The sequence below is a fragment of the Eumetopias jubatus genome, unplaced genomic scaffold (assembly GCF_037043125.1).
Source record: "Eumetopias jubatus isolate StellerSeaLion01/CBP00866 unplaced genomic scaffold, mEumJub1_p1.0 scaffold_2, whole genome shotgun sequence".
NCBI lineage: Eukaryota > Metazoa > Chordata > Mammalia > Carnivora > Otariidae > Eumetopias > Eumetopias jubatus.
The window spans coordinates 198055227-198066248 of record NW_028274808.1 but is presented as its reverse complement, the minus strand read 5'-3'; the positions used below and the strand labels follow the sequence as shown (position 1 = coordinate 198066248).

The 11022-nt window shown below is 47.7% G+C and overlaps 2 protein-coding genes across 3 annotated transcripts in view; both read right to left on the bottom strand.

The window, feature by feature from the left end:
- Positions 1 to 1007: 1007 nt before the first annotated feature.
- Positions 1008 to 3183, bottom strand: MRFAP1 (Morf4 family associated protein 1). 2 transcript variants are annotated; one of them, XM_028089135.2, is made up of 3 exons: positions 3103 to 3183; positions 2550 to 2984; positions 1008 to 2040 (listed from the first exon to the last, which is right to left on the bottom strand). In XM_028089135.2, exon 2 carries the CDS (start codon positions 2944 to 2946, stop codon positions 2563 to 2565), a length of 384 nt encoding a protein of 127 aa, XP_027944936.1. In that variant the 5' UTR covers positions 2947 to 2984; positions 3103 to 3183; the 3' UTR covers positions 1008 to 2040; positions 2550 to 2562. The 2 variants fall into 2 exon arrangements, with proteins under 2 accessions (XP_027944936.1, XP_027944929.1); XM_028089128.2 differs by lacking the exon at positions 3103 to 3183 and having other exon boundaries at positions 2550 to 3096.
- A 7086-nt stretch (positions 3184 to 10269) lies between these two features.
- MAN2B2 (mannosidase alpha class 2B member 2) overlaps positions 10270 to 11022 on the bottom strand; it is a 32445-nt gene continuing 31692 nt past the window's right edge. Inside the window, exon 19 of the mRNA XM_088021356.1 lies at positions 10270 to 10490. Coding sequence (XP_087877482.1) covers positions 10270 to 10490 — 221 coding nt within the window. The remainder of the gene's footprint in view (positions 10491 to 11022) is intronic.

Below are 11022 nucleotides of genomic sequence, written 5' to 3'. Positions count from 1 at the left end.
GTTAACTTCCTAGTTTTAGCAAATTACCAAATTTAACTTTTTTGGTGGCTGTTCCTGGTTCATAATTTCATCCTACCCACTTCTTACCATTAAGACCCATAGAGAAAATTTGGAATTTCTGGCATTTCCTCACATTGGTCCTTGTGCCTGGATGTCCCTTAACCTCTTCTTGTTCTCAGAAGCTGTACTCATCTTTCAAAGCCTTCACCAGTTATTTGCTCTGAAATGCTTAACTCTCCCAGAGACAGGATATGCAGCTTTCGACACACATGGTTTCCTATTGTTTTACACTTAACAATTGGGCTTCCCTGCCAGCTGACTTTTAAGATGAAAATTACAGTACAGGTTAAGTTTATTAGGGATTAGGCCCTGTGGAAGGGGAGGTCCTTAAGCCCAGGCAGACCCAGCAAGAGCCTCAGGAGACCCCACAAGGAGCTCACAGAGATGCCCTTCAAAGTTGTCCCAACTTGCAGTGAGAGGGAAAGAGCTCTTAGTCTCCTAGCCAGTTACTGGATATGGGCCACCCAGGAAAGGGGCCATGAACTTGGCAAAGGCAGCCTTCTTAAGCAAAGGGTCTTCTCAAGAGGGCTGACCAGCTGAGGGCTGTCTGTCCGCAATACTTTCAGCAGCTGGGGAGTAAGCGCTTCATTTCTCAAGGTGCTGGGGAGTGGTGTAGTCCGCCACACCGTTGTAATTATGACATCGTAATATTCCTAATGTGAGGACTAGAGTAATGTTCCAGTTTTTTTAGGTGACTGAAAGTACTCTGGCTTGGTTCTCTGAAGGCAATGGCCCAAACCACAGGATTTTAGGAGGTCCCTTCCTACACTAAGAACCGAGTCTGTCCTTTCCTTGACCAGTTCCTATAGTAGCATGCAGAGATAAATGTTCCCCATGACGAGGCTTCCCGAGAGCCTCAAAAACCGTAAGAAATTCATCTTCCACTTGGCAACGACTTTGATTTCATTTTGAGAGAAGTAAAATTTTAGTCAATAACTTTTTAGGTCTTTTGTCTTTTCAAGCAAATGAACACTTTTATTAACATGGTCATTTTTTTTTTCCTTTTTATTACACATGGTAGGGTTTTGACCTCAAATACTTGTCAGGTCTGCTACTCAAATGAACTTATAGCAGGACGACTTATGAACTTCAAAAATACCTAGTCCCTGTCCAGTTTAGGGTCCAATGCAGACAGTCCTCCTTTCCTTTCCCAGCCCCTCAAGAGCCTTTGCAAATCTCTTTTCCATTTTATGCCCGGAATCCCCTGAAATGCATCAGAGTATTACATCAACTTGTACAAAACCGAGATCTTGTCTCCTATTCTAGGTTCCACATCAAATAAAGCTGAGTTGCGTTGTCCAAACAAACTGACCAGACAGGTTACATCAGATAGCGTGCCACATAAAATTTAAATTTTGAACAAAATACATCTCTTCTCCTTTGGTCTCACACAGAAATCAGAGTCCCGAAACACAGACACTACCATCCGCCAGGCTGCCTTCTGATTCATCAGTTCTAGCCAGATCAGCTCCATTCACATTTCCAGTTGAAGTCTGGTCCCTTCTTCTTCAGCTTCTTTAGCAGTTGCTGCATGAAGTAATCTTCTAGAAGTAACGCCGCTCCTTCAGCACCTCCAGAGCTGGAAAACCCCAGCTCTTGAGTCTCACGTGACACAGACTCAAAGTTCCAGGGAGCTATCAAGTCACACAAGAAAGCACAAAGCACCTCAAAATTTAGAAATAACCAAAGCCCAGGAACAAATGTGACTGCTGCAAGAGCTTACAATCTAGGCCCTAATTCTCGTGTGAGAGCATCTTCCAAATAAAAGTTACTTCCCCAAACAAAAAACATTTAACAGAACTTATCTTGAGGTCGTCAACCACAGACCATAGCAGAAACGTAGTGTAAGTGAGGACAGAGTGTAGACAGAGGAAAAAAAAAAAAAAAAAAAGAGAGAGAAAACAAAAGGCTCTCTGGTTTCAGCTTCTCAAGGATGTCAGCCAATCTCCATCAGTTGACCAGAATCCGTTGGCTGTCAACCTAAGGCGCAGGTGGGAGAAAGTCATCACTAAGAGATTAAAATCCTGAAAACACAAATCAACACCCCTCACAAATTCAACCACGCAGCACGCCAGCTTTTCGGGATGCCCCCTGCCCCACTGCAGTCTTCTAGTAAAATCTGAAACCGTCCAGCAATGGCCTTCCCTCGGATAATCCCCCCCGTCTCCCCGTTGCTCAGTGGCCCCTGGTGTGACTTAATTTCCTTAAAGGCCTGCACGACTGTCGTTCCAAAACCGTGATTTTGGGTTTCAACCAGACACACTCCAACCTACCTTCTCCCCAACCACCACCGTCAAGAATTTGGACGAGCGACCTCCTCCCCCCGCGGTGCAAACCGAGCAAACGTTCACTTCTCGCCCCCCCGCCCGCAGCTTCCAGCCCCGCGGACCTTTACCGATGCGGGTTTCGTCGGAGGTCCACCGAGGGTCTGGCAACGACCCGGCCCCGCACCCGGCCCCGCACCCGGCCCCGCCGGCCTCCCGCCTTACCGCCCGCGCTCCTTCAGGACGACTCGCTTCTCTCTATCCGCCGCACCAGCTCCACCAACATCTCTGCCATCTTCGCGATCTCCTTGGCCTTCTCCTCGGCCTTCTCGCACCTCTTGGCCGCTCTGCCCTCCACTCCATCGTTGGGGTTCTGCAGATGGTTCAGGGCGCTCTCCTCCGACGCCTCCACCTGCGTTTTTATTTGGATGAGCATATTGTCCATCTCCCACAGCTTGCTCCTGTTCCGCATGTAGGCTCTCCCGTGCTCCCGGGTGAGGGCCGCGATGTCCTCCCGCATCTCGTTGATGACTGGGAGCAGGAACTGCTCGAAATCCTCCTCGGGCTCCAGCACTTCCACCTCCTCCGGCTCCGCCAGCTCGACGATGTCCAAGGGCCGCATCCTCCCCGCCTCACCCGGAACCGCGGTATCGACGTCTGCTGCGGAGAAAAAATGGAAACTCGCTAGGCTTACCAACAGAGTTCCAGAATATTCTTTAAAACTTTTACCCTTTTTAAACTTTTCGCCTCACAGAAGCCACGGAAACGAGCGACTTACGAGCAGAGAAGCCGCGAACAAAATGGAGTCCCAGCCGTCAACCAGCGCCCTGCGCGTTGCGGCCCCTTTCACGACACGGCCGTGCCTCTTTACGGTCACGCCGCTCGTAGACCGAGGCGCGGGCGCGCGCTCGTCAACGGGGCGGGGGGCGGAGCAACCACTCTCCTGTGGCCGCGAGCGCGCACGGGTGCGCGCCCGTTTTCCCTCATTTCGGCTACCCTCTGGGGTTCGCCCCTCCGCCGCCGTCGTTTTGGGGTGAGCCCTTCTGGGTGCACCCTCCTGTTGGAGGGTTTCTGGAGCACTGAAAGTTACATATTTTTAAGTTATAAACACGATCTTCCTACAATGAAGAAGATAGAAAGGCTGTGGCATCCCCAGATTAACTCCCAATAGCCCCTTCCGCTTTAGTAGCGCCGCCAGACCCCTCTCAGCTGTCTGAAAGGGTAGTTTTCCTTCTTTGAATTACAGTCGGAAATTTCGGGGCGTCTTTCCGCCAGTCGGAGCCCCCCACACTCCAGGGTCCCAGGCCTTGTCCGGTACCTTCATCTCGAGGACCCACCAGACCCGAAGCTCAGTGGATGTGAAGAGGGTTTTTCTGGCTAGCTTTCACACCTTTTACCTGGTTGAGGGTTCTCCGTGAGTCTTATTTAGCTCTGTGTCCCTGAAGCCCTGAGCAGAGCTTGGCACACAGTAAACTTGCTTTAACATTTACTGGACGGAATTTTAAGAAAAGAAGTTAGTTTCGTAGCCTGTTCACCCAGTCACAAAACCAGTAAAAACGTGAGGGATCCAGCTTGCCCAAGTGTCGTGCATTTGGCTTCTGTTTTCCTGTCCGTTAAATGGATACAAATCCTAGTTCTGAATATGGCAGAGTTAGGAATGAAATAGTCATGAAAATGCTTTGTAAATACCAAACATATACACCTGGAAAGTCCTTACACTTTAGACTTTTCTCAGGCTCTTTATATTTTGGTTGCTCTATTAAAAATCCAACTTTTGGGCTTCCTCAGTATATCAGAGGCAGCTAGCTCATAAGTGTTTTGTATGCGTGAAAGACTCAACAATGAGATACCACTACACCCTTGTTAAAAAGCCCCAAATCCAGAAAACTGATACCACCAAATGCTAGTGAGGATGTGAGGCAACAGGAACTCCCATTCCTTCCTAGTGCAAATGCAAAATGATACACAGTCACCTCGAAAGACTGTTTGGCAGTTTGTTGTTGTTTTTTTTTTTTTTTTTTACAAAACTAAGCATACTCTTCCTATATGGTCTACCAATTGTGCTCCTTGGTAGTTCTCCCAATGACTTGAAAGCGGACATCCACACAAAAACTTGCACACACCATGTTTATAGCAGCTCTATTCATACGTGTCCAAACCTGGGAGGATTTAAGCTGTTCTTTAATAGGTGAATGGAAAAATGAACTGGTAATGCTGACCGTGGAGCATTATTTGGCACCGCGAAAATGAATGAGGGGAAACCTCACTAAAACCGAATCAGGAGATTCTGCAGGGGGAGCTCTCATGGCCTTCTTGTCAAGAGCAAATCCAACAGAAAGAGGCACGGGGCAGCTTGCAGGTGGGTACTACTTCAGCTACTACTTTACTATCCTTAGCAGGAGGAGGAAGGCCTTACTTCTCCCCTAGCAACAGTCCAGCCAATAAGAAGCCACTACACTTCAAACTCCTGGTTTAGTCCAGTGGACTTCCGGTTTTCAACAGCCCTGCTAACTCCCACTTTCCTCTGTAAAAGAGTGTTCCTCTTTGCAGTGCGTCCTCACCTATGGTCTTGCCACCAGTTGCTTGTCCTGGGTTGCAATTCTCTGCTGTTCCCGAATACACCCATCTTTTGCTGGTAAAATAACTGGCAGTTTTATTTCAAGGTTAACAAAGATCTTTTTTCAGATATCAACATGAATTTCGGCTCTCACCTCCTTGAGATCTTTGACCATTTGCTAAATGAATGAAAAGAGAAGTTAATAGCACTTTAAATATTCTCTATAACCTTGTTAATGTGTTGTCTGCTTGACCTAGCAATTATCTCATTATGTTGATGGATTTGCTAACTTCTTGTAATTCTGTCACTTTTGCAAACACATATAACATACGCATGCAGATATTTTATTCAGTGCACAGAGGTTAGAATCATGATACAATTCTTACCAATTGAAGTTTCAGGAAGGTTTTCCTTTTTTTCCCCAAGTCTCCTGGCCAATTTTCTCTTTTTCTTTTGTTTTATTAAAGTAATACTTTAACAGATTCTCATTGCAACTTGGTTTCACATTTATTTATTTTTAAATTTAAAAATATTTTACTTATTTGTCAGAGAGAGAGCGAGCGAGCACACACAAACGGGGAGTGCAGGCAGAAGGAGAAGCAGGGTCTCTTGCTGAGCAAGGAACCTGATCCCAGGACCCTGGGGTCATGACCTGAGCCGAAGGCAGATGCTTAACTGACTGAGTCACTCAGGCGTCCCTTGTTTTCACATTTAAATTTCTCCGAAGTTGTGCGGCATCTTTCATTTGTTGTGATTTTAAAAAAAAATTGATTCACACTTTAATTGTAGTGTGTTCACATTTTAGTATTACCTAAAATAAGGGTAAATCTTAAAAACTGATGGCTTTTTAGATTTGACAAAATCCCATATTATTTCAAAGTTTTATTGTGATTTTGCTGCTTGCTCAGTTATGTTTTCTGTAGTATCTGATCTTGTACCTTGCTCTAGAACAGGATGTTCTCAGCGGCAAGTGATTTGTCCCTCAGGGTATGTATATTTGTCAATGTCTGGAGGCATTTTTGACTGTCACAGCTTGCAGCGGAAGGGCTGCTATTGGCATGTAGTGGATAGAGTCCAGGGATGTTCTTAGCATTGCCTGGCTAATTTTGATAGTCTTTTGTTTATTTACATTTTTTTTTCCTTCAGTCACCTTTCATTTCTTTAAAAATTTCATAAAAAGTCATTTTATATTTTATATCTGATAATTCCAGTATCAGTTACTTTTTGTTTCTGTGACTCATTATGGTGTTTTGTTTCTGTGTGTGTGTAAGTATGTGTGTATAATATTTGACTGAACTTAATTTGGGGGAATCCTAATAGGTTTGTTTGAGAAAGCTACTCCAGCAGGGATTTGTGGTTGTTTCTGTTGGGCACACACCTCCGGATCTGGTAGAGAGCAATCCCATAATTACAAGTTCTCAGAATTCTTTTTTCAAATGTGTATTTATATTTTTATTAGTTGTTTCCACCTATAACCAGAATGTACAAACTGGTGCCTTTGCACAGATTGGAAGATTTTCAAAGGCATGGTTGGTTCAACCCCTCCAAGACCTAGTCTCCCATCCCTCATATTTTTGCTGTTGGTAGCTCTGGATTTGATCTTTGCTCATGCATTTGGTTTTAGTATTCACTTCCTTCCTGGCCACCTTTGGGGATTTCTCTTACATTCTTGCAAGCTCAACAATGCATTTAAAGGAAAGTTTGTTGTAATCTATGCACCCTCTGAGTGTGGTAGAAAAGCATTCTAAAGATATTCTTATCCACCATAACTCCAGAAGCAGATGGCCTCCCTCCAGCCTGCCTTTCCTGCCTTTCCTTGCATCACATCTAATGCTTGGGTGAGAAGTCACAAGTACATCAGGACTTCCAGGACACTGGAACTCCACCCCTCCTGGGGCATTAAGAGAGGAGGTACTCCAGGAACCTCAGGCTGTTTGCACTGTGAGGACCTGGAGACCAGCAAGTCCCACCTTACCCCCTTTCCAAGTGGAAACCTGGCAGGGATGGGTAATGAAATTAATGGGGCAGAAGCTTATGGCCCCCTCTTTTCCCTCCTGATGGAGTACCTAGCATATTTGACGCTCAGTGGGGATAATTTTAATACCCCCTCCTCTCTATGACAAATTATTTGCAGTAATAAATGTGAAATAAAACTATTTGTGATGTTGTGGGCATTTCATATTCTAGAATAGATCCAGATATTGTTCCAAATGCCTCCTCTTTTGCTTAAAATTTTTCTTTATTGAACTTCATGGGGGGTCAATGTCGTTCAGGGTGCTCCCTTCACATTTCCTTTTTTAAAATTTTTAAAAGATTTTATTTATTTATTTGACAGAGAGAGAGAGAGACAGCGAGAGAGGGAACACAAGCAGAGGGAGTGGGAGAGGGAGAAGCAGGCCCCCCGCTGAGCAGGGAGCCCAATGCGGGGCTTGATCCCAGGACCCTGGGATCATGACCTGAGCCGAAGGCAGACGCTTAGTGACTGAGCCACCCAGGCGCCCCTCCAATATGATTACAGTCCTTATAAGAAGAGAAGAAGAGACACGTGGGCAAGATGGCCCTGTGAGCATGGCAGCGTTGGAGAGACTGGGGGGATGCATCTACAAGTCACGGGACACTGAGAATTGCTGGACCTACCACGAGCTGAAAAAGTCAAGGAAGGATCCTTCCCCTGAACTTTCCAGGGCCCAGCCTGGTCTTGCTGACACTGGATTTTAGACTTCTGGCTTTCAGAACTGTGAGAGAATACATTTCTGTTGTTTTAAGCCCCCTGGTTTGTGGTACTTTGTTATGGTAGCCCTGGGAAACAAATACAAGGGTGGTCTGAAACTCGCTTTTCCCTCAAAGATGGGTCAAGCATGTTTTCCTGAGCCAATCAGTGGGTTCCTTTTCACGGGGCCCATTGGAGTCTGATGTTCACGATACCCTCCCACCTCTGCCCTGCCCGCTTTGTCACCAGCCTCCTGGGTCCCTCTGGTGTCTGCCCTTCCTCGGTGGTACTTGGAGAGATTTGTTCACTCAAATCGAAGCAACAGAAGTGGTCAGTGATGCTGGGCTACCAAATACACTTTGTGATTTAGCAGTTCCTGTAAGTTGATTATGCTTTTACCTACACCTACATACCCACTCAGCCGCAATTCTGACACCTAAAAAGCTCTCAAAAGGAAACATTTCTTCTTACCTCCTGTGATGGCAAACCTCACCTGAACTGAGGTGAGGACATCTGTGGCCCTTACATTATTCCATTTACTGTGAATATCGTGTTTTCCCTGCATAAATATCAGTGTTTGTGTCAGTTGGCCAGGATCCCAAGAATGAAGTCACATAGACTGGAGACTTGAACAACAGAAATTTGTTTTTCATGGTTCTGGAGGCTGGAAGTCCAAGATCATTATGTGGGTAGGGTTGGTGTCTTTCTGAGACCTCTCTCCTGGCAGTGTGGACAACTGTCTTCTCTCTATGTCCTCACATGGTCGTTCCTCTGTGCACCCTAATCTCCCTTTAAAATAAGGATTGTGGGGAACCTGGGTAGCTCAGTCGGTGAAGCCTCTGCATTCAGCTCAGGTCGTGATCCTGGGGTCCTGGGATCAAGCCTGGTGTCAGGCTCCCTGCTCTGCGGGGAGTCTGTTTCTCCCTCTCCCCTGTCCCTTCACCCCGTTTGTGTTCTATCACTCACTCTCTCAAATAAATAAATAAATAAATAAAATCTCTAAAAATAAAATAAGAGAAAATAAAATAAGGATTGGATTAAAGCCCACCCATATGACCTCATTTTACCTTAATGATCTTGTTAAACACCCCATCTCCAAGTACATCCATATTCTGAGGTCCTGGGGGGTAAGGACTTGAACACACCAATTTTGGGGAACACAATTCAGCTCACAGCAGTGTTTAATCACAGGTGCTGCCCCAGATCTGATGCAGGGAGCTCCTTGACACAGGACATGTAGATCTAAAGATCTAAAGAAGTCTGAGGTCTGGGGCACCTGTTTGGCCCCAGACTCTGTGGAAGGACCTCTATTACAAACAGATCCTGAGGGCATCTAGGGTGTGAAGTGGGTCATCTCTGACCGCTAGGGTCCAGATGAGGTAATCTGTTAGAAGTGACCTGGTCAGGGATGTGCTGTGAGCCACCCACACTCCTGAAATTTCCCATAGCTGGGGTGCTGCTCCACCCACAGCCCAGGCAGGAGTTTGTGGCTTTCTAGAGTACAGACTCTTCTGCTTGGCCACGCCCACTTCTGTCCCCGGCTCCTGGCCAGGGCAGCTGAGGGGCCCCTTGGACTCAGCCAGGCCCACAAGTGCTCACTGCCATTATCTCCCCCACCCTTCATGGGCCTGGAACTAGCATCAGCAGCCACCCAGGTGCCTCAATTTCCAGAGAAGAGCATCCTGTAGCCTCTCTACTCAGCCACCCTTCAACTTCTTCAAGATGAGCAGCTCCTTAAGAAGGCTACAGTTGATAAACCATCCTGTGTGTAGCTGGGGCCTTCACCTGGTCCCATCTTGGGAAGAACCACTAGCCGGAGATATCAGTAGCCAGGGGCCTGGGAGCTAGTCCTGGGCGACACTGGCAGAGGGATTTCAGCAATCCAAATCATAGTTCCCATAAAAGAAGTGGAGTCAAGAACCCAGACCACGCAGCATGCCAGAGGCTTCCAGATCACATCTGTCAGGTGCCCCAGACAGAGCCTGGCACACACAGGAATGGCAATGAGGGGATATGGAAAGGGCCCCTAAAATTTCCTCCAATGACAAGGTGGAAGGTGCTGGGAATCCTCTTCAGGCTCCTGCTCCCACCTCAGGTCCCCTCCTAGGAGAGCGTCACACGACACTGGACACCTGGGCTGTTTCCGACACAGCCCACGGTGGGCCACCCAGGAGCCCTGTAGCGAGAGCAGAAAGAAATACCCAGCAGATCCTGCCCCTTGCTCTTGGCGCCCAGCCTGTTGGGGCTCAGGCCTCAGGGCGCCTGCTCTTCCCACAACTCCTGCCCTGAGGGTAACCTTTCCACGGCCTTCCCGAATGCGCCCCAGGGCCCCATGCCACCCACGTGCTCTGAGGGCCCCCTGTCCTCGCAGCGCACCCCCCTCCACAACCCATCATTAGGCACACAGTAAGCCCGCACGTCACACTGGTGGCCTGGGCGAGAGGGGGCGGGGCCTGCGTGGCAGGTGCATTTGCTGTCACACTGGGTATTTCACTCTGCCTTATGGGAGCTTCCTGAGGACTCCACACAGGCAGGAGGAATGTGAGGGTGCGTACAGGCATCGCCCAGGTAGGAGGATAGGAGAGGCCGGCTCTAGTGCCCCAGGAGAACATGTGGGTCTGTGAAATGCAGTTTTTATTTAAAGAACAACAAAACCCTCAATCTGACCATTTTCTGCATTAGCCTATCGGGTGGGCAGCTGGTCTCCCCTCATCCCTCCATGCTGCTTTTCCATGTCCTGGGTCCCGTTCCTTTTCCTGGGGTCCCTGGGGTCTCTCTGAAGTCACAGGGTCGGCCAAGGGCTCACTGCTACGAAAGTGGATGAAGAATGTCCGGATTTCCTTTGGGTAGATGGTGACCTTGGTGCCTTGCAGGGGTGCCGAGTGAGAGCTGGAGCTGTCTAAGGGAGCAGAGATGGTCTGTCCTTAGAACCACCTGCTTCCCCAGGGCATTTCCACTCAGCATCCCTCTCATACACTGTACCCACCTAGACTCTATTGTGACTGTTTGATGAAGGTCCTTGAGTGCCCCTGTCCTGCCAGGACCCCACTGTCCTGGGCCCCTTGCATTTTGGCCCTCCCATGAGCATAATATATAGGTGGTCCTGGCCATACATGGCCTCATTTCCCATGGAGTGTAGCACTGAATGCCTAGAGCTTTTTCACTGAAGCCGTCTGGTGGGCCTGCTCTTTATATTATTGGGTTTCACTAAATTCAACCTTGAGAGGGAAACCTCTTCATCCATTCATCCACCCACTCACCTATCCATCCATCCATGATCCATTAGTCCATTGATCCATCCATCCTTCCTTTCAGTCATTCAAACACTCAACCTTCCAAAGACTCATCCATCCATCTATCCATCTATCATCCATCCATCTATCCATCCAGCATGCATGCATACATCCAACCATCATCCACCCACACACTGA